Genomic DNA, 22,291 nt, shown 5'->3' with positions numbered 1-22,291 from the left:
TTAGTTCCGCATGACTTTTCTGCCAGGTAACTTGCACCCCACCTGTCAGAACTCTGCCACACACTTTGAGAACCACTGGTCTAAACCAATTTGATCGGCATTTGAATAAAACCTCATCTTTTTACCCTCCCATCTCTAGGCAGCTAACAATGAGAACAATAACAGCTAGTTATAGGCTAACATTATGCAAGCTAGCATTAGTTGGGATAATGTTAGCTTATGTCCAGTAATCACACTTTCCCTTTGATAAACAGCTTGATTAGATTCTTAATCCTATCCGTTTATTCACTAAGCACCAGGCTCTAATGTTAGATCCACTTCAAATATAGTTTAACTAATGCTGGCCAACAGCAACTAACATAGGCTAACAGCAGCTAAGAGAGGCTAACAGCTTATACACTTATAGAGAGAAAAGTTCAACATGTCCTCAACTCACCTCAGCATCACTGTCAAGGGGTAGAATCTGATTCTGAATGTTTTCGATCTCTCTTGGCTGACTGAAACATCCTATACCATTCACCATAACTAGGATTATGCACCTGAATCATTTGACTCTAATCTGCAATCTACTGACATTTAGCAATGAAACCTATACACAGTGTAATTTTAAAAACAAAATTATTTGCAACAAATAGTGACCAAATTTAAAGGTGGATGATGGGCTAAGGTTTTATTTGTTTTGTTTTCACTCACTGATTAGGTTTACACACCAAAAATAGCATATTTCCATTTTGGAAATGTCTGTGTCTTTGGTTCACAGCATTAGCCCTCCTTGGAAGGTTTGAAGTTGAATCAGTGAATTTAAATGTGACACCACATTCTTCTTTACAACTGTCCACATGTGATGCTTTGGCAGTGTGAACCACTTCACTTTTGCCATGACCAGTATGTGGCAACGCAACCAGCAACTTTCTGTGAGAATCCAGCATTTTTGACAAAATGGCAGCATTTGGCAGCCCAGGAATGACAATGGGAAGGACATTCAGCACACAGTGCCAGACTTTGAAAATCTGTGAATCATACAAAGAAGCAATATTCGTGTAGCCCACTGAAGCACTATTTGGATCATTTTACTACAAAACCAGAGGCAGAAAGACCAAAAAAAAGTGCATTTTGGTGCACCTTCCCAAATTATGCAGATCAGAGACCACACTTTAGACGTAGCATTCGCAAAGTAAAGCTGATAACTTGTTTTGTGGAGTGACACCTCCTTCCTTTGAACAGGAAATTAGAGAAACACATTACTATCATGGCAGCTGAGAGAACCTACAAAACACACCATCACATCACACCTCCTGCATTTGTCAGATGCATTATCACATTATTATATTCACAGTTTACCCAGCTCCCTGGAGAGCAAGGAAATATGTCGTTGTAAGGCTCATTCTGCCAAAAGGTTGCCATGACGATGTAATTTCACTCCTTTTTTTTCCTGTTCAGTTTCAGTATATTCATTTCTACTTCTTCATGTCCAATTATTAAAATATTACCATTGTAACATGGTTGTCTAAGGATGTAATTTCATCCACTGCAATTTATTTCAAGGACACCGTTTTCCAGTTTTTAAAATAGTTTGTAAAATGGAGTCAATGTGCAGCATTTTGCACCTCTGTACTGAAGTAGTCCCTAAAAGCTCATGCAACTAGTATGCACTGGTGTCTCTCACTGTTAAGGACAGAAATTTGGTTTTAGCCAAGCTGGGGCACTTTGTTTCTACCATGCTGAGCAAACACACATGGGTCACAGTATCTATGAATAAAATGAGGAAACTACCTTTGTCTTATTAAAAGGAGCATTCATGTGTAAAGGAGTTAAGTGAGAGGAAAGACTGTATATAAATGATGTAGCCATGGTGTAATCCCTCATTGCACATGATTTGGGATGCTGCATTTTTAAGTCTCTGTGTTTGAAGGCAGAAGTGACCGTATTTGGAGTTAAAGGTGGACTGTAAAAGTAAAAGCTACAGCTAACAAGCATGGTTAGCATTAGCTAAATCCATAAACCATAGGGGACAATGCACAGACACATGTCTCCTCAGTACAGCTGCTGCCCCTACTGTTCCAGGGGCCATTCCTCTAACTCCAGGATCCCCATGGATGTGACAAAAACAAAAACAAGGAAAGAAAGAAAATCACCCACCATACAGTTAATATGAAGTGGGAAACTATTCAAAACTATTGGTAAATGCTGTTTGCATATAGAACGTTATCAGCCCACAAGGCCAATATCAGCCACTGCTGATGCTTGGATGAGTACAATATGTCTAACTCAATGAATGAATATTTGACCTCATTGCTTGCTTACAGACACTTCTCAAACACTTCAAGCTTGAGTGCACATATGTCACAAGTGTCGCTAAAGGTTGCAAACATGTTAGCTTCCTCTCACACTCCCTCACCTTGCACCCTTCTTCTCCAGTACCTCTTAATGTGATAGGTGGCCAGACACTGTGAGACACATGCACACAGATTTATTTAACATATCACAACAGTGACCCCAGCTGGACAGCCAAAAACCCTGAGATATGGTGGCATGTCTGGGTTTGTTTGGCTCCTTGTCTCAGTATACCTTCAGAAGAGGTCACAGCTCTAGCCCTTTAAACCAAGAGAGGTAAAACAAAAAACAAGAGCTTAAATTCATCCGCATCTTGAGGCTTTTGCTGTGCCACAGCACAGGAGAATCCCAGCATGAAGGATTGGATAGAGTGTCAGAGAGAGCATCTACAGCGTTTCTGGCTGGTTTTATAGCTACACTGGCACTTATTTTGTTCTTTTCTCCAGGACAGCTGGTCCTGTTGAGTTTGCTCCCACTTGAGTCATTTTCATAGGTCCGCAGTCCTGAGATGTGTTGGATGAACACAATATGTCTCTTCCTCTCTATGAAGCCTCTTTTTTTTCCTTTTTCTTTTTTTTTAACCTGCCATTGAACACAAACTTCTATATACTCACCGACATGCGGCTGTTTACAGACAGGGAATGCAGACGTGTCAGCCCGAAGGCCCTTGAGGTTTCCGCTTCTGCTAATCTGTGACATTTCCTAGAGTGCAAAGCTTCTTTGCAAAAGCAGAATGTATTTTTATACACTCAAGCTTTTCCTAAAGGGTGACATTGTTAGAAACCTTTTTTTTTTTTTTCAGGGGAGGGCTTTACATTTCTTTCTCTCTATATTTCTCTTTTGCAGACCTGTCATCTGCAGTTGCTAACGAGCTCAAAACATATGAGGGTCCACTGCATAGGAGCCAAGCGCTGAGCGTTGCTGAGGTCAGAGCGACCAGACCATCGACTGCGGAGAAATGAGGCATGTATGCTAATTTGTATGTCTGCTAAGGGTGGGTTTTTAATTTTGCTGAAGGGAAGCCAGTGTACGATGATTAACATTACAGGGGCAAGCGATATTCCCAGAGGTCCCTGCTAATTTAGCTCATCATACTGGATGAAAATTAGATGAAGGAGAAGTTACTTTCAGCTGCTCGCCACAAGAGGTAGCATCGGATGTTTGACTTGGTGGATTTTTTTTTTTCTTTAATGCCAGATGCCTTTCCTGACACACCCCCAAAGAGATCTGTGTCTCAGCGTGGGGGAAATACTAAGAGCTCACAATAGTTTCAATGTGAGCTCCAGATTTTCTTAGTGTACAAGCTATAAAGTTACTCACAATGAATAAATTGACCTAACGTAGTCATTTTAAGTAAGCTTTAATTGTTTTTTTGAGACATCGATTTTCCATATTTTTTCTGGGAACTAATTAGATTTTACAGTAATGACTGAAGCATCATCAGCTTAAATGATGATGCTGCTAGACTTGATGTAACCCAACACTGACCACCACAGCCACTGTGTATCAGTCCATTTGTTTAAAAATGTAGGGAGTGAAAGTAAAAAGTTGTTAGAAAAATAAATACTCAAGTAAAGTACAGATGCCTGGAAATTCTAGTTAAATACAAGAACGAATATTTATACTTGGCTACTTCCCACATCTTTTGGCTTACTTCCTGCTTTATTTTGAAGGTTAGACATATTTTTTCATTAGTGTCTAATCAAGCTCTCCTGTTCTTTTGTACACTGGGTGTATTCAGGCTGCATCTGCCATCTGTATCAGGTGGCCTCAACCCCTTGTTCCCAGTTAGATTTTTGATGCTTTTTGAATTTGTTTGTGTTTTCATACTATCTTCTTTATACAGCACTTTTTATCACGGTTACTGAGATGATTAAAGTTCTCATTTTTCCACCAACCTGCCTTTCCACAAATAATAAATAATTCTAGTATGCCTGTGTATTTTACTTCTTCTTCTGATGGTTTGCGATGTCCCACAGGTTAAATGTTACACTCAATTTAGCATTATCAGTCTGCTATAATGCTAATTGTAAGGCACAGACAGAACAGGGGAGCTGTGCTGGCTTAGCTGAACGTCTGCACAAACAGAGAGAGAGAGAGAGGATGAGACACACCAGAGCCTATTTCCCACTTTAACTGAATCACAGCTAATCCTGTTTATATGCAGAAAAAAATCTATGTAGTAGAGATGAGTGGGTAGAACTAAGCTAAAAATGTTATTTAAAAAAATCAACAACAACAACATTTGCCTGGTTCTTTATTACTTTTTCAACCTATTTTTATATGTGTATATTTTATACATGTGTAAAAAAGCTGATAGAAAGCATATACTAACCTGTTATATTAGCTAACTTAAGATTTGAAGATAGCTAAAACTAAGCATGAATCAATTATTGAATTGATTGAATTGAATCGTTTAGGGTTTATGTGTGTGAAGTTTTTATGTTTACTGGTGAAGAACTAAGTAATACATTTAGCCAGAAAAATAACAAGCACGAGTCACAAGTTAACTAAGCAATCCTGATAAAAACCAAAGAAATTAAACCAGCTTAACAAAACTATTTTTTTTAAACAGAAGTACAATACAAGAGATTTTAGTTACATAAGTAATTTATAAATGCTATAAATAGTGCTGAAAACAGAACGGCTTTACCCAGGTGTAGCTGATCTTGCAGCAATTTATAGCTATAGCTCAACTCTCAGATATAATTCTCTTCTGTTAATCTATATATAGACCTTTATGATGGCATTAAAATCTCTTAATCATCTCACATAAATCCAGAACGTTACACTAAGCTGATATTTTGCAGGAGAAGGAGCTAAATAGTCTGAGATTCATCGGGCTCTGGACAGTATTTTAATTACAGAGAGGACCAGTAAAATTTACTGAAAAATTAGCAGAGGGGTGAAAAATTACTCACATACACTGCAGACCAGATTAAATCTCTGACCGGGGCATGTAATATTAAAATCGACCTACTTCCACAGCAGAAATGAATCCCTTCCTAATGGGACAAGGCAATGTGTGATTTGATGTAGTTACTATATATCACATATTTAATAGTTTGCATCAAAGTCAGTAGAAAATGAACAATAAATGAGTTTGAGCAGCTTGCTTTTCTCTAAATGTAATTTAGGATTCATCCATTCTTTGTTTTTGTGCTGTCCTTAATTAAAGTGAATAATGATATTATTATATCATTGCTATTTTTGGCAGTGAAAAGCATAAAAAATCTGCAAAGTCATTTAATATTGTTTTTACAGTCTTACAATAAGATAATTAGAGTTTTCCTTGTAAAAAAGACTGAAATGTGCTGCAAATTTAAGCCTGTTTCAAGTAAGACCTTTAAATAAGTATAAAATTCACTATATTGAATTATTTGTCAAGATTGCTATTGCTGTTGGATTTTTACCCAGTGAATAACCAGGTTCTCACCACCCACACAAAAAGCAAGGCTAGCTGAGACTCACTCAGTACTCATATCACGACTTGCAGCGCCAATAGCAACTATTCTGTGATTCCCTTTTCTCCTTTCCAATCCTGCCCTGGCCGAGCTTGCTATAAGCATCCACTGAGACGCTTCAGCACAGCCTCTCTATGCTGCATGTATTGTCTGTATTGTAATGAAAAGGGAGGCAGCAGAGAAGTCAACAAGACTTGGAACAGATTCTGTATTCAAAGAACTCCATAGTGTTGTGCTCTTCGTTTTAGTGCACACGGTAAAACACAGAATACAGAATAATGGAAGATTGGCACGTCAATGTAAAGTGGGACTAGCTGTAGAAAGAAACTGTCTTAACATTTTATTGATTATGTGCTCAAGGTCACAATGTGAGATTTATCCATTAAATGAAATGGGTAGATGTGACAATCCCATTTCTGTGGATTTTACTTCTGACATATGAAGTAATAACAATGAAAAATCCAGTTCATTTTTATTTAGGTCATTCCTCCAGAGTCTACTTCAATATCACACTCTCCTGATCTGAGCCTGTCAGATTTTATTCTGTGGCTGTAGGCAATAGTGTCTCTAATATCAGCCAGTCAGCTCTAACTTTAAACTCAAGCACTACCAGCCAATCAATAGCCAAAGCAATGTTCTGTTAAGGTCCCATCAACCCAGAAAGCTAAAAGTGAAACACCCAAGTTACCCAAGTCATAATAAAAGTTACCCTATACACTGGATCCTATACTATGAGCCTGCTATAGGGCATGTGCACTGCAAAACGCCAGATTCATCTGTTCACGGCATTGGGTAACTTCAGCTGGACTCCAACACCTGAGTCACAATGATTTCAGTCTACTATGTTGGCTGGTTTTCGACTTATGTTTATAGTTAAAGTTATTAAGCTATAGCTCTTTTGCACACATCTCTGTTTCAAATCTCCATATTTTGTCTCCTTTTCTGTCGTCACTTATTTATTTGTACTATTTGTATTTATATGTTCTATTTCTATTGTATATATTAATCGGCATGTGTGGGTGGACAGCAAAGAAAGAATTTCATTGCACAGAGAAATGCCTTTTCTCTTGTGACACATGACAATAAACACTTTGAATCTTGAAACATCAGTTAAAGCTCCGTGGTGGTCTTTGAATGTCTCAGAAACAGACTTCATCAGAGTGGCCTGAAGGCCTCACGTCCTCTAGTGGGCCCATTGCTGACTGCCAGGCCCTGTGGAGACTGATGTGGAAATTTCCACGGAATACCAGAATTGACAGATCCACCACTAGCGCCGTGTGCTTTTCACAGATGTGAGGAGTTTCACTCTGAGCACATGTGACAAACGTGACAAACTGTCAGACCCAGTAGGTTGACCATTTTCATTTCCATCGAACGATGTGACATACTTTCATTCATAACACATTACACAGTCTATATCTGTATAGATATCCAGTGGGGGGGGGTTCCATTGAGATGTGATGTGTTTTCAAAGATTAGGACTGAGATTTGCCCGTATATCATATATGGGACTGTAGTCTTAGGCTTGGATTGTTGACTGACACACGACAGTGCGTAATACGTAATACTTCCAAGACCAGGAAAAAAACAGTAACCTGTGCTTAAAAAACATGTATCAGCTCTAAGTTGTTGTTGCTAAGATTCAAAATCAAAGAAAATCTTGATATCCAAGAAGGTTTTTATAAAGTGCAAATTTTAAAACCCTTTTTTCCTCGTAAAAGATGTTAAATGAACAGATCATGCCAGCTAAAAAGCCAAGTGCCCTCATTAAAACTCGGACATAAATTTTTAATAAAATGACAGTAACTGCATTTTAAACTATAGCTGATAATATTTAGCTCTGTACACATACTTGTAATACAGGGAGAACTGTTCATTTTTCCGGCCTGAAAGTTGGCTTGGCTGCCACTTTCGATGTTTAATATTTTTTTATCTGGAAGGTAGGCTGAGTTGTTCTTGATTAATAAGTATAAGACTCCTAAGACTCCCCACCATAGCACCACACAATCCCCCTAATCTGGCCCAACCCACCAGGTCCTGACTGAAAATGAATTGGAAACTAGAGAGTGTCGTTTACCACGCACGCCATCACCGTAAATGCATGTGCCCTCTACGTGGATATTCATAAAGATGCATCTTGGAAAGTGAATGACTTCTGGATTCACCATGTTTCTTAATAAATGTAGTTGCACAGTACTAAACCTGGCAGCTGTAATGGCCCACTCATCTGGCTACAGGATCACGGCCCAGCAATACAGCAGCTCCATCTCAGCGTGTGCCAGCGAGGGAGGAAAGGTGATGGACTTGGGAGTCTCGGTCCTTTTACAAAGCTATTTCAAACAGTTTGCAGTGTCTGCTTGACAACCCAGACACAGTTCATCTCCCACAGCAGCAGGGGTTTTAGGTTTCATTTCAATTTTCTCTACTTTTATTTTATGTGCACAGCATTCTGACCAGCTCAGCGGGTGAAGTGAGAATCACCATTCAAGTATTCTGGGAAAAGAAAAGAAATTCTATCGCTTGTGGCACAGGACAAAAACTTTCAGAACTGCAATAACTCAGCCGTCATTAAATACTCAATTTCCAGACTTTGCTGGCTCCGGGGTAGATGGTCATTTTTTACGCTTTATTCAGCAGCCTGAGTGTATGGGACAGATGTAAAGCCCTCCAACACTGGAATGACTAAATTCAATTAATAGGCTTTTTACTGTTAGGTAGGATCCAAAAAAAAAAAAATTCTGGGGAAACAATGGTATCAAGCTATTAAACTGAGGGGTTCTAGACAGGGTTGCAAAGGTTAATTTTCACTTTCTAGCACTTACATTTTGAATAGAAATACTAAAAGCTTCTTTAATTTAGCAGTCTCTGCTCTGTTTGATTCTAACTGGTAGGGACAGGAATGTAGCCAGTAAAGAGCCTCAGTGTTATACATCTATTCTTGATTGCAGTAATTCCCTTAAGGAAACACAGTTCTGAGTGAAAATGCTCGGTAGAAGGGAAATGAGGGGTGTCTGTCCAGTCGAGCACAAGTTTTTCGTGTTTACATAATCAGCGAGGTGGGAGTTGAGAGGAAAATTAGTCATACCCTGAAATCTTTACCCTTTCGCTCATGCCTGGCTCATCGGCAGAAGTGTGTCTGCTAAGGATCTGCTACCATTGCATCATTGTGCCGCAGATGCGAAAATTCATCTGTTGACACAGAAATTCATGAGAGTGTGAGGAGAAAATCGCTGACACAAAAGGAAATAGAATATCGACGAGACAAAAATGCAAGGAAACATTGTGTGCTTGACCTTATTTTATCTAAGGCAAAGGCCAGACTTCTAACTTTAAAACCGCCTTTTCGTTCCACAACTGAATGCTTTTAATTCAACAAGCCCAGCAAATCTTCAGACTTTTCAAGGAGAGTTGTAGGTCTATTACAGTTTCCATGATTAGACTAACATCTTCATGTGGCCTATAGTCCCAAATAAAGGCAGGAGATAGGCCATAACGGATGGAAGATGGTAACTTTGCTCTTAATTAAGACTGTGTATTATGTGCGTTACCCATTCATTAAATAATTTAACTCATATTGAAAACAAAACAATAAACAAAAGATGGCAGAAATTGTGCTTTTGTTTTTTGGAGTAGTTTTGGTATGCATTTCCTGACCTTGAAATCTGTAGTTCTCAATGCAGGTTTGGCCAAAACTTGAATAGCTTAACCTCTTAACTTCCACCAGATCTCCAGCAACACAACTCAAGAAACAGACAAGAAACAAAGTCACTGACATCTATCAGTCAGGAAAGAGTTACAAAGACATTTCTAAGGCTTTGCTACTCCAACAAACCATGTTGAGAGCCGTTATCCACAAGTGGATCAAACTTGAAACAATGGTAAACCTTCACAGAAGTGGCCAGCCTATCAAATAAATCCCAAGAGTGCATCAACAACTCAACCAAGACATCACAAAAGAACCTAGAACAACATGTAACAAACTGCAGGCCTCACTTGGCTCAGTTGAGGTCAGTGTTCATGATTCAACAATAAGAAAGAGACTGGGCAAAAACAGCCTCTATAGGAAAGTTCAAAGGCGAAAACCACTACTGATCGAAACGAAACAAAAGTGATTTTAGGGAAAAAAATCTGTTGACTGTTGCTCTCCATTGCTTCCATCAGAGTATGAATGTGTGTGAATGTTAGACAGAACGTACTTAGAAAAAGCATAGAAAAAAATGCTTGTGTGAATGGGTGACATGAGCTAAAGAAATGGGCGAATGAGGTACGTTTTATAAAGTGCTTTGAGTGCTCAGGTAGAGCAGAAAAGCTTTATGAAAGAACCAGTGCATTTACCATTTACCAGTTATCAAAAATGCTTAATTGTAGAGCTGGGTGATAAAACGATAATGATATGTATTGCGAAATAACTTTTTCTCGATAGAAAAATTAAACTATTGCGATAGACCTCATCTCTCTTGTCCTCTTAAAAAAAAAAAAAGAACAGCCAATCCAAATTAAGTAGCGCAGAGCCGAACCAATCACAGCCGCAGCGTCACGTCACGTGACTTGTTACGTACAGCACAAGCGCCAAGGCGCACATGTGTATTTGTTTTTGCAGCCGTGCAGCCCGGGTAATGAAGGAAATGAGTTTGCCGACTAGAGAAAAATCAACCGAGAGCGTGAGCGAAGGTTACCGAAGAAAAAACAGATGATGGTTCCAATGCCGGAGAGCTTGTCGAACGGAAGGGCCACAGAAGTTCCGTAGTGTGAAGGTATTTCGCTATTTCAAGTCTGACAAAAAGAGAGTAGCGCCACTGTAAATTGTGCCGAAAGCAAGTCTGAAATACAATAAAGCGGTGCATGCTCAATCTCTGACTGAAAGCGCTAATTCGTCATTTGGCTTTTGTCAGACTAAAGTCACTGTTAAAATTGTTTGAAAAGCTAAGCTATACAACAAGGAGAGATTGAGAATTTCCTTTTAGTTCTCAGTTTATTTGATATTGACAAAAGTTAGTCAATTTTGTCTGTTCTTCTGTAAAACGGCCTAAGATTTATTTTTAGAATTAATATTTTGTTTCTAAGTGGAATTGACAATTTAGTAGTCTGTTTTGTTTGTTCTATTTTGAAACTTAAACGCTTTAGCGGCTGCCTTTTGTGTAGTTTGCAATATTTGCCTTTATTTATCTGAAACTGAAGTCTCATGTTCCTTAAGTACATCTGCCCTGTTGAACTTATTATGGGAAATAAATATTTTAATTAAAACAAGCTGCTAATTATTTCACATTTTACTTGTGAGCAACGGCACATTTAAATCTTACAAATATAGTTATTTGGCTTATATCATGATATATATCGTTATCGCCTGAAATGAAAAAAACATATCGTGATATGAAAAAATCTTATATCGCCCAGCTCTACTTAATTGCAGTTCTTGCTGTCAAGGGTGGCAAAACCAGTTTCACAGTTTCACATAGGGCCACGTAGGTTGGCAGAGACTTTTCCCCATCATTTGAAAACGGCATTTTTATATTTACTCAGGTTAACTTTGTCCAATATTAAAAGTTGTTTGATGAGGTGAAACATTTAAAGGTGAGAAATATGTAAAAAAAAAAAAAAAGAAGAAGAAAGAAAAAAGAAATCAAAGAGGAGCAAATACTTTTTCATGCCATTATACAGACAAACTAAGTGCTGTTGAGCTTTAGGAAGAACTGCATGGGAGCATGTTTGCATAGGTTGATAACCCTTCTCCGTAAGCAAATGCCTACCAAAACTGACACAACTGCACAACTCATAATAACAATCTGCCACAAACATCAAGAATTAGCTGAGTAGACTGTTTCAAAGGCCACTATGACCTAACAAACACACTTTCGGCCGTAACACAAGAATTCACACACTAAATACGACAAAATAATGATGAAATTAATAATAATAATAACAATAATAATCACACAATTCTCTAATAGGATTAGGTTATAGTCAAAAGGACAAAAATCAAGTCTGACCAGACATAGTGGAAAAAACAGATCTGGTTGTTTCAGAGCTTAACAGAGCTTAAAATGTGATGTTTGATAGTTAAAAAACAACAACAGAATGTGTCTAAATTATCAAATGTAAGCAAAGTAAAGTGCTTATTACCAAAAAGGGGGACATTACATATGTAGCACCTAAATAAACAGAATTATTTTGCAAGTCTTTGATTGTGCCTTGGCTCATTCTGTGTGTGCTGCTGGAAACATGTAACATGTTATCAAGAACAACAAAGCTTTAAGGGTAAATGAAGAGCAGCCAGGGAGGAACAAAGGAAGACAAATTGTAGAAAGAAAGTGGGAAGTCTTGAGAGCCTGCTGACCCTGATCCAAGTTAATTTGCCAAGTCATACACTGAGCTGATTAAAGTGACCTCTCTCAGCAGTGTGCTTCTCACAACTTCATAATTATTCTGTCTGAAATTGATCAGACACTCTATTACTAAATTAGAGGAAAACGGGGGAATGTAGATGTCCAAGTCCATTGTTTTCACTGAATCTCTTCTGCTTGAGTTCAGGCTCACTGAACACAAGCTAATTGCTCTTTTTATTATTTTGCAGGGACACAAGGCGGGTAACAGCCTGTCCGGGCCTTTTTGTAAGATGATATAAGTGTATGACTCGACTACTAAATAAAACCCATTCAGTCTTTCATCCTTGAATCTAAATCCAGACTCACTGATCTGCATCCCATTTTCATCTTTATGCCATTCTGCTTTTCTTTATTGGTGCCCATGTGTTTATCATAGTCATTGAAAGGAATGTGACTGACTTTGAAGCTAGTTTAAATCTATTATTATATTAGAAAATCCACATGCTATTGATTGTAGCCTGTAGTATATGGAGATGGCCACACAGTGGCGCCACTTCATAATTATTCACAACAGCTCTGGGGTAACTACAGTATTGACTTGCTAATTAGTTGTATCAATTCTCATTGATTGCTTTTGGATTTAAATCCATAGCAGCCTGGTAGTAGAGCTTAAAAAGGTGTGAAATAAGAAAAGTATCCTGAGGTGTTCAGTAAGATTAACTCAGTGCCCTGTATGTCAAAGGAAAGTCAATATGAGTATGTGAAACTACTCCATCTGGCACTGCATCTCACAGTTTGTCTTCAGCTTACCTTGATTTTAGAGGGAGACAGTAGTTTTCCATTAAGGACTTGGGAGTGTGAAAAAGGGGAAAAGAAGTGATGTTGTGTTTCAAAGTAAAATTACAAAAGCATCCCTGTCAATTACTAGCAAGCACTTTGATAAATAAAGCCACACCATCCTTTATAAACAGTCACAATTTGCAGGCTGTATAACAGTTTTGCATCTAACCGTAGTTGTTAGCTTTTTACAGTGGAATTAAAGAGTACACAGTCTCCCTGAGAAAGGAAGTGGAATTGAAGTGAACTTGTGCTGTACTTGAGTAAATGTACTCTATATATTACATGTTTTTATTGTTATATTATAGTCAAATTTTGAAAATGTAATCATGTATAAAAAGAATTTAGCTGTTACATAAACACTGAGAAGTAGCACAAAAAAGACAGCAGTATAAAAAGGCTACCTCAGCAGGAAGGGTAGGGGGGGAAATCGATACAGCATAGTATCATGATATTTTGCATGGCAATGTTGTACATGAACACCAAATATCAAGATTTTCTAAAATAAAATCTAAATATTGTGGGAATACTACAAGCAAGAGAGGTCATTTTTGCACACCGCCACCCTGAGACCATGTCAGTGAAGCAGACTTACATTTAACTGCCTCAACTGAAAAACCGTCGAACACTGGACACACTTAGCTCGACAACCCAAGCTCCTAACCCTGAGCAAGTTAACGGCTCAATCACACGAGTAAAAGCAGGGCGGCAAGATGCTTACAACTACAAACTCTGTCTTATTGCAACATTTACGGCAGGTTTTAGTGTTGGCATGCTTGACAATCTCATTTTCAAGCAAAAATAATAACTGAAGAGGGATAACTTTATCTTATTGGACAAAATCAATACTGACAAATTTTAACTCTGAGGCCATAATTTGCACTTGAAAAAGGGTGATAAATCCTAATATAGGTTAATTCAATATTCAGCAACATAATGTTACACAAATGTACAAAACCACTACCTAGCAGTTATACTGTACTTCACAAGATGTGCTCAATTACCCACCTTCTCTCATAATGTAATGTAACCGTTACATTTTTTCACTTTCACAAAGTACACAAACTGCATTAAGTAGAAAATACTAATACTGTGCTGCCCATGTACCCTGTAAAGTTAGCTAAAAACGAATCAAATGTACTGACATTTTGTTTATTTGCAACCTATAAACCCCCTCACATGGTAAGCATATGACACATTATTTTCAGGGGACTGCTCTGTAACGTGCTTCTTTTATTTAAAAAATAATAATAAAAAAATGTGTCAGCTGTAAGAAACTGAATACTTTACGGGCCCAAGCACACATATTTCCAAAGAGGTTGATCGGCTTGATCAGACTCGGTGTGAATGGCTACTTTCTGGCATTCAATGGCTGAGCACCGGATGCGATATATCCGCTGTCACAACAAGCGCTCTGTCCCCCCCCTTTCAGGTTGACGCCACATACAGCGCAAATCCCGACCTCTCCGGAAAGAGAGAGAGAAAAAAAAAATCACACTCACACGCGAGAAAAAAAAAGTACTTGCAAGACGTTCTGAGCGTCGCGGATAAAACACACGGAGTGAAAACTACCTGTAAATGTGAGGTTTGTCGCCTGCTTCTCGTCTTCTTCTTCTTTCCCTTTTTTAAGTTTGCTAATAAACTTTATCGTGCGGCGGCTGTTTGAAGTTTTCGCGTGCTTTAACGCCTCGTGCTGTTGCGCAAAAACATGGGATTTACATCTTAGCGCCGCTTCTCCCGAAGGAGCGCTCCGGCTGGAAGCTTTCTCAATGGATTTTACCGACGGTTTTCCCGACTGAAGTGTTGCCGCAGGGAATACTCGCCCCCTCAACTTGGATTTGTTTCACCTAAACGGGGGTCTAAAAGTGTCGCGAGCACGGTAAGTGTGACCTGTGTAGTTCTTATCCTTTTTTTTCTTTTTTTAACAGTACGCATGCTCTTTGTTGAAGCTGTGGACTAACAAACTTTGTTCCCCCTCACACTTTTCTTAGCAATGTTTTTGTCTCTCCCGTCCTTTAGGTTGCACTTGGGTCATACGTGCACTGTTATGGTTTTAACATAGCTGCTGGCTTAGTTTTGAGCTCATTATCTTAGTCATCCTCCCCCTCTTAAGTTTATAAGGTCCCTTTTTCCCTTTTAACTTCTAAAATTAGCCACCGCCTTCGCTCTGACTAATGACTCATTTAGCTTAATTGTTCACCTGACCGCTGGTGTCTGGTTATTAGGAAGTAGCAGTGTCCAAGTTGGCACGTGTTTGCTCATACGTGCACTCACACAGCCTGCACTGTTTCCGTCCGCTGCTGCGAGCTGTCCGCTTAGCGTTTCTTTCTTTTAAACGTGTTTTCCGTGCCGCACGCTTGCATGTTTGCATTATAAATCTCATGCACACAGTGGAAACGCGCTTATCGGTTGCGTATCAGAATCGGCGCGAGTCATCGGGCTTTCTGGTTTTACTCAGCATTCAATATTTTTTATTTTTTTTATTTTTGCCTGATGCTCTGTTTAGGTTTAGGAAGCTCGATCCTGTCACAGAGCTCCAGCTTCTCTCCCACTGTCACAGACTCCTGTGTGGAGGCGTCTGTTTTAACCAGGCTTATAAAACCAAAAGAACCCAAGAAGTTCCCAAAGATGTCCCACCACACACAAACCCTCTGAGTGCACTCCCACTTAATATGGCCTCTTTCTTTGCTCCAAACTTCTTCTTCTTCAAATCTTGTCACTCATCATCTTTTCAGCTGTCTAACAATGTAAAAATGTGCTCGAATGGGGAAGTTTGCTGCAGGCCATTTGCCACTTGCCACTTGCCACAGGAACAAACAAAAGCCGTTCCTGTATTGTAACTGAAAGGAGGGGTGGCCTTGGTCCCTCCACCTCTCGAAAAAGATTGCATTTAAAAGGTAATTAGCACGAGCACAAGAATCAAGACCTTTTTTTTTTTCGTTTGTTTTCACCACCCTCTCACTTTAGTGTGAGGCGGTGGTGAAAATGAGCCAGTGTACAGAGCACTTTTGTTAATACTCACACTCAAAGGGAAACTATGGCTGATCTGGGGTGAGTATCCAGTAGCTGGGAAGTCGGAACTCTTGTATCATTTTGCTTCATTTTAAACTCTTATTAGACACTTGGGGCTCTTTACTTTGTTTTTGTTTTTTTCTTTTTTGGTTTAACAGAAATGAAGTTGGTTCCTTCTCCTCTTATATGCGCTTCAACTCCTCGTTTCAGTTATCAGTTTGACCCACATCAGTCTTCAGTGTTTAAAAAAGAAATGAACTTTGATCATCAGCGTATGCAACCTCTAACGATGGAAATGTTGACCCTGTGAGAGACGGGCGTAGAAAATGTGAAACATGGCATTTGACACGTAATTTACCTTTGACGTTTTTGCTGTGTCAGACAATATTCTGACTGTTGGCTGATCGTGTTGGTTATTGGAAGGTTAAAAAAGTGAAACCTATCTTACTTTTCCTCAGCCAGTGGCGATGTCTTCTAACATCTTCTGATAGAACGACTATTTCAGATCTGACAGTTGACAACCAAGCAACCGATTGGCTTTTCTGAGTATAAGGTAAACAACCGTCATAGCATTAATTGATGTATTGATGCTGCTATAATCTGGTTATTTTAACATTTTGCCTTCTAAAATAAAGGTTAAAGGTAGAAATTGCACATCGCCATGCCCCGAAGCTCAATCTGACAGATTAGTGATGCACTTATAATAGGCCTAATTTTATCAGCCTTTTGACTGACATAAGCGACAAAGCTGCTGTGATGAAAGATGGCCTGAAATTTTTCTTCATGTTCATCAGAAGAGGAGGGGGGAAATGTATATTTTTAATATAAATATATTTTTTAAGATCACGATTTACCTGGAACAGTCGGTTCGTTACTAATCATAAAGCTTATATCTGAATAAGGTTCCAAACCAGATTAGGGGTGTCACAAAAGCAGTGTATTAATGATAACTGAGATATTATAAAATGTACAATTTTATAATCTCATCAATAATTGTGTAATTTTCTAAACGAGTGTTTAATTTTCTTGCCGCCTGCATTCGTACATTGAGTTTAACGAAGTTAACAAAGCTGTAGTTGAATTTGTCTGCAAGCTTTATTGTTTTTATTGTTTTGGGGGGGGAGTGTTAAACAGATACCTCAATATAGTGAATTTTCCCCATGCATATAGTACGCAAACTAAAATGGCCAACCAAAAGAGTCATAATTTGAGAAACTGAAGTTTCAGCCATTTTAAGCCTTGTTACACGCCAGATCAATGACAGGAAGCATGAGCGCTGCAGCAAGGGTCTGTGGTAGGACTTGTACCATGGGCAGGATTCTTCATGTTCAGCAGCATGACCTCACAGCATCAATTCATTACCAGCATTGCATAGCTGGTATTAATTTCACCTCGTGTGTCTCAGTCCCCATTAGAGTTTGGGCGTTTTTCACACGCATCCAAATGCCTGTTTGACGACTTGTTGTAAAGACTCATTTTAGATGAGTGTCTCGCAAAATAACAAATTGTGAGTCCTTGTAAGTCAGACCTGCCGGATAGTCTTGTTCTTTTGTTGTTTTAAGCTGCAAGCAAATTTTCTCTCTTCAGATATGGTGAGTTATTGTCATACATGCGAGAAAACAGGAAGTTTTCACAAAATAGCAGCCGGAAAGCACCTAAATTCAAATATCAGAGGCATAAACGTAAGGTCTGGGAGTGGATTTAGATTCAGCTTTGAGCAAACAAACTTTGGTTATCCTGCCTTTTGAGAGCAGACAAAGACTCGCTTGTGATTCAAAGGAAGCCTTCATAAAATTGATTCTGCAGGCCCCAGCAGACAGCAGCTAGTGACTTAAAACATTACATCGACTGTGCGATCTAACAGATCTTTTCTGCCACACTGATGTGTTTGTTAGACCTAATTTCCATAGTGGTGCTCGTACTGACATCGGTTAGGATTTGCATGGCATAATTTGCATGACGTGCCACCCCATACGGATATAAACTGTGTGTTTCTTTGACAGGACTTCAGATGTGTCCCCTGCCAGCCACAGTGGCCCTTCAGTCACGAGATGTTTTCCAGAAGTCAGAACGACAGCGACGGGGGAGGAGGGCAGCAGGGGTCATCATTAAACCGGCCAGCGGGTACACTGAATGACGAAGGGAGCTCTGAAGCACGGACTCGGCAGACCGATGACGGTCCTCCAAATCCCGGGTTGAACAAAGGACAGCTGCCCCATACTGAACCAGTGCTATCTCTGGATCAGATTAGGATAACTGGGAGTAGCAATGAGTACACAGAAGGGCCCACTGTTGCCCAAAAATTTTCAGGTACTCAGGATACATCACAGGGCTTAGGAGGCAGTGGACAGCAGGAGACTCAAAAAGAGAGGCCTTATAATCTCCGCAACCTGCACGGAAACTCTTCCACGGCGGGTGCTATGCAGTCTTCCAGTGTAGACGACTCCCATAGCAGCATCAGGACCAGCGTGGGAAGCGTTTCTTCAGACCAGAGGCTTATCGGCAGCCCAGAGAACGGCGACCAGATAATCAGAACACAGCCCAAGCGTTCCGAACTGAACTCGGAGGAGCTGAAACCCCTGAATGAGGAGTCCAGGCCAGTGGTGGTGATGCCGAGCAGCAATGTCACTAGAAATCAAGGTAAACACTCGGTTAGGTGTGAGGACTGCGGCCGATGTCAGTGTTCAGATTGCCGTCGCCCACGGGTGCTCCCTTCCTGTTGGATGTGCGGCCGGCGGTGCGTGTGCTCAGCAGATAGTGCGGTGGAGTACGGGACGTGCGTCTGCTGCATTAAAGGCCTTTTCTACCACTGCTCCAGCGATGACGAGGACACGTGCACGGACAAGCCATTCTCGTGCACGCAGTCCCACTGCTGCGTCCGCTGGGTCACCGTGTCACTCCTCTCCTTGTTCTTGCCCTGTATCCTGTGCTACCTCCCGGTTAAAGGATGCATGGCAGTGTGTCAATGCTGCTATGACAGAGTCAAACGACCCGGCTGTCGTTGCAAGAACTCAAATTCAGTCCACTATGAGGATGTCCGGAAACCAACGTAGACGTAGTGTGTGTGTTGAAATGGAGATGGATGGAAGGGCTCTACGCTCGCTCAACTCAATAGGCGTGTAGTTGTGTAGATGAAAGGTTTTAATAGAGATCTAATAATGCTGTTGTGCTTAAGTTTTTGTATTTTTCATCTAGGTCATTACAATATCTGCTGAAAAATGGCCTTAATATGCTGCCTTTTTAAAGTGGGCTCAGAAAAATCTTTGTACTAAAGGCACGGGAGGTGCATTCACTCACCCTAGCATTAGGAGTTTCACTTGAAAGGTAAACCAAAAGAAGCGCTCTACATTTAAATGTATGAAGACATATTCAACTACTGTCTTTTTTTCCTCCTTTTTTTTTAATGTCCTGAAAATTTGTTCACTCAAGTGCCCTCGTTGTTTTATTGTTATGAGAGTCCAGCAGATAGCGTCTTCTCTCTTTTTGTTTTAACATTTAATACAACTTGTGTGCTAAGAACAGACTCCTGTTACTGACTGTAAAGTTTTAATTGCAAACGGTGTGCGTACGTCAGAAAACGAGTTGAACAGATGTTTTATTTTTGTACATAATACTTCACCTGGGAAAAGTTTTCTGCCATGCCAGAGGCACCTTGATGAATCCATACCTAAACTAATCAGCCACAACATTAAAACCACTGACAAGCGAAGCGGTGATCTCATTGCAGTATAAGGTTTGCCCGGGAAATGTACCGCCCATTTAAACGTCGTTTACGCAAAGCCCCACCCCGGGACAGGGGACAGTGTTCACGTCACACTTCATAAACTGCTCAGGAACGATTTGAAAGAACACATTAAAATATCCCAAACTGATCAGAAACAAACCAGAGTCACCGACCCACAACCCTTGACAGTGTCCTCACTACCAGACACAACATTAATCACAGTGTTTTTCAAGAAAAGGGAGACTGGTGGTTTTAATGTTTTTGGCTAATTGGCTATATGAATCAGATAAATTGACCTTTTTTTTGTTTGTTTGAAATTTAGTTTTACATTCACTGGAATGTTTCTTAATCACGTTTATGTAATTTACAAAAGAAAGATCTTATCCCTTCTACTTGTAAATTGTACAGTGAACTTATATGAAAATTCTATTTTCTAATTCCAACATTGCCTAGTGTAAAGTTAAAACTATATATTTATTTGAAGGTTTATTATTTTATAATGATAAAATATTTATTTTGAGAAGGCATCAATGTTTCGCCTGCTTGTGGGAGAAGGGGTCACTCTGTAGTCACTGCAAGATCAGAGCGGACCCTGTACGAGTGTCAAAGCTGGATGAATATTTCACTATGGATTAGGAGACAAATATATTAACGTTTGACATTAAACAACCCTGAAGTCTGACGGTGGTTGTTCCTGTTTTTTTTGTATTGTTCCTGTTTGTTGGTGTGTTTCTCACTGTCTGAATATGCTTCTCTTTACTGTGGCGTAAGACCAGCTCTGTTTCATCTAGATTTACACTTTCCTTCATATAATTTAAGGTGCACATTCTCAACATTTTTAACTGAGCCTCGGCACGAAATGCGAAGCAGGGCGGTCATTAACCGGTGCTTTGGAATTTTCCCCACAACACAATCGCTTAAATTGTTTAGAGAGATCAAAACCGGAAATGGGGACACATTAATGTTCACCTCATTAGGCAACGCCTCCGGTAAAGCCCGTGGGTGCAGGAATGCGATCGTCGCCTCTTTTTCATCTTCTAAAGTCCAACGCTCCACCTGTGTTTTTGCAAATATGCGTTCATGTAAGCCTGCTATTACGTTCTGGCCAGGCTTCAGGTTTGTTTCATGCAAGATCCACAGGAGCCTGCAGATACTCAGTCCCCTATTTTTATTTATTTATTTTTTTTGCTTTAATCAAAGGTTTGTTCAGGAATTCCTTGGTTTTGAGTGTCCCTGCAGGGGAAACATAAGCCTGAAACATAAAGCCCCTGACACTTGTTGACAGCATACGGACGTGTTTGCAGTGCGGTATGCATTCAGGGAGGTGATTGACATGCCGAGGCCCAACCTGCACTCACTTGTTTGTTATTCATCCAAAGCCTTTGACTGATTGGGGAAAGTGGCGGGGGGGGGGGGGTGTTTTACATAATTATCAACTTTCACCTATTTTACAGCAGAGGAGATGGAAACATAACGGGTAGAATCCCATTAGAGACAGAAAAGAGAGAGTTGATCTCGTGTTTAGGCTTCATCTTTGCAGCCGCAGGCTGCCTCTACCCCTCCATTATCTCAGCTGTGAATGAAGGAGGGAAGGGTGGGTGAGGCAGAAGGAGTGGGTTGTTAGGAAGAGGGGACTGCAAAGGGTTAAAACCATCACTTTGAATGACAAAGACCTAACAGTTTACCCCTGTATTCAGCCCGGCATGCATTCATCCTGTTTTCAATAGTTGAAGGGGGGGTTATTTTGGCTCCCCAGCGCTCTTCTCTGCTACCTGCTCCTACTTTGTATTCCCATAGGGAGATGGCTTTCTTGTTGGGGGTAGGGGGAGAGCAGTTGGTCGGGTTCAATAAGGGAGGGAGGGTCAGTTAAAAAGAAGAGTATGTTTGTTAATTCTACTGAGAAGTCATATTTTCAGCTCAAATTCACCAGGTCTTTCTTTTTAATACATACTTTTTTTTAATCCCTTTTATTGCATGTTCACTCTGCGTTAGCAGAAGTCACGTTTAGATTAAAGGCATCTTCAGAAGATGTATCTCATTTGGCTCACTCAGTCATTTCTTTGGGTTTTTAAGTGTTTCACATTACTTGAGAGGGAAGATAAGCCACTGGTGCGCTTTACTGGTATATGTGACCAGGAGGACCAAAAACAAAACAAAAAAAAGAGTAAAAGCTGGTGCACAAAAGAATAAATGCAGGAGAAAGGGAAAGCTTGTCGCAGTGATTTGGCAGCGGAGAGGACTGAGGGGGGGTCGGAGGAAAAGAGAGAAGAAAAAAAAAAAGGTCCCAGAACGGCTCTCTTTGTTGGTTTTAGCCGCAGTGGCCCCTGCGGTTCATGGCGGCTGTGGGGCAGAGCAGCCTATTCACCCTGCTCACCAAGGCAGAACGCAGCACAGGAAGACAGGAAGGAAGCGAGGCTATTCTTCATGGACGCATTGTCTGTCTGTCTGAAGGTCGGCCAGGCATAAGCAATCAAACACCACTGTGAGAGAACGAGAACGAGCAGAAGAGGAAATTGAGGGAGACGGGCACCACCCTGTGAAAACTGTCAAACATATTAAGATTACAAAGACGTAAGGTGTTTTATGTTTGGGGCAAG

General features: G+C 40.1%; 1 protein-coding gene across 6 annotated transcripts; it reads left to right on the top strand.

Moving 5' to 3' along the window:
- Window positions 1–14,396: 14,396 nt before the first annotated feature.
- On the top strand, window positions 14,397–20,376 carry spry2 (sprouty RTK signaling antagonist 2). 6 transcript variants are annotated; one of them, XM_039607358.1, is made up of 4 exons: window positions 15,336–16,009; window positions 16,129–16,319; window positions 16,429–16,523; window positions 17,974–20,376. In XM_039607358.1, exon 4 carries the CDS (start codon window positions 18,022–18,024, stop codon window positions 19,021–19,023), a length of 1,002 nt encoding a protein of 333 aa, XP_039463292.1. In that variant the 5' UTR covers window positions 15,336–16,009; window positions 16,129–16,319; window positions 16,429–16,523; window positions 17,974–18,021; the 3' UTR covers window positions 19,024–20,376. The 6 variants fall into 6 exon arrangements, with proteins under 6 accessions (XP_031597242.1, XP_039463291.1, XP_039463292.1 ...); XM_031741382.2 differs by lacking the exons at window positions 15,336–16,009; window positions 16,129–16,319 and adding an exon at window positions 14,397–14,837; XM_039607357.1 differs by lacking the exons at window positions 15,336–16,009; window positions 16,129–16,319; window positions 16,429–16,523 and adding exons at window positions 14,412–14,538; window positions 14,702–14,837.
- The last annotated feature ends 1,915 nt before the right edge of the window (window positions 20,377–22,291 follow it).

Source organism: Oreochromis aureus, linkage group 23, assembly GCF_013358895.1.
Source record: "Oreochromis aureus strain Israel breed Guangdong linkage group 23, ZZ_aureus, whole genome shotgun sequence".
Classification (NCBI taxonomy): Eukaryota; Metazoa; Chordata; class Actinopteri; order Cichliformes; family Cichlidae; genus Oreochromis; species Oreochromis aureus.
This window is presented reverse-complemented; position numbering and strand designations above follow the sequence as displayed.

What these genes read in the sequence shown, in the direction of transcription:
- spry2 (XM_039607357.1), top strand. An exon ending in CTAAAAGTGTCGCGAGCACG is followed by an intron (nt 14,838 to 17,973) that starts GTAAGTGTGACC and finishes TTTCTTTGACAG; the next exon opens with GACTTCAGATGTGTCCCCTG.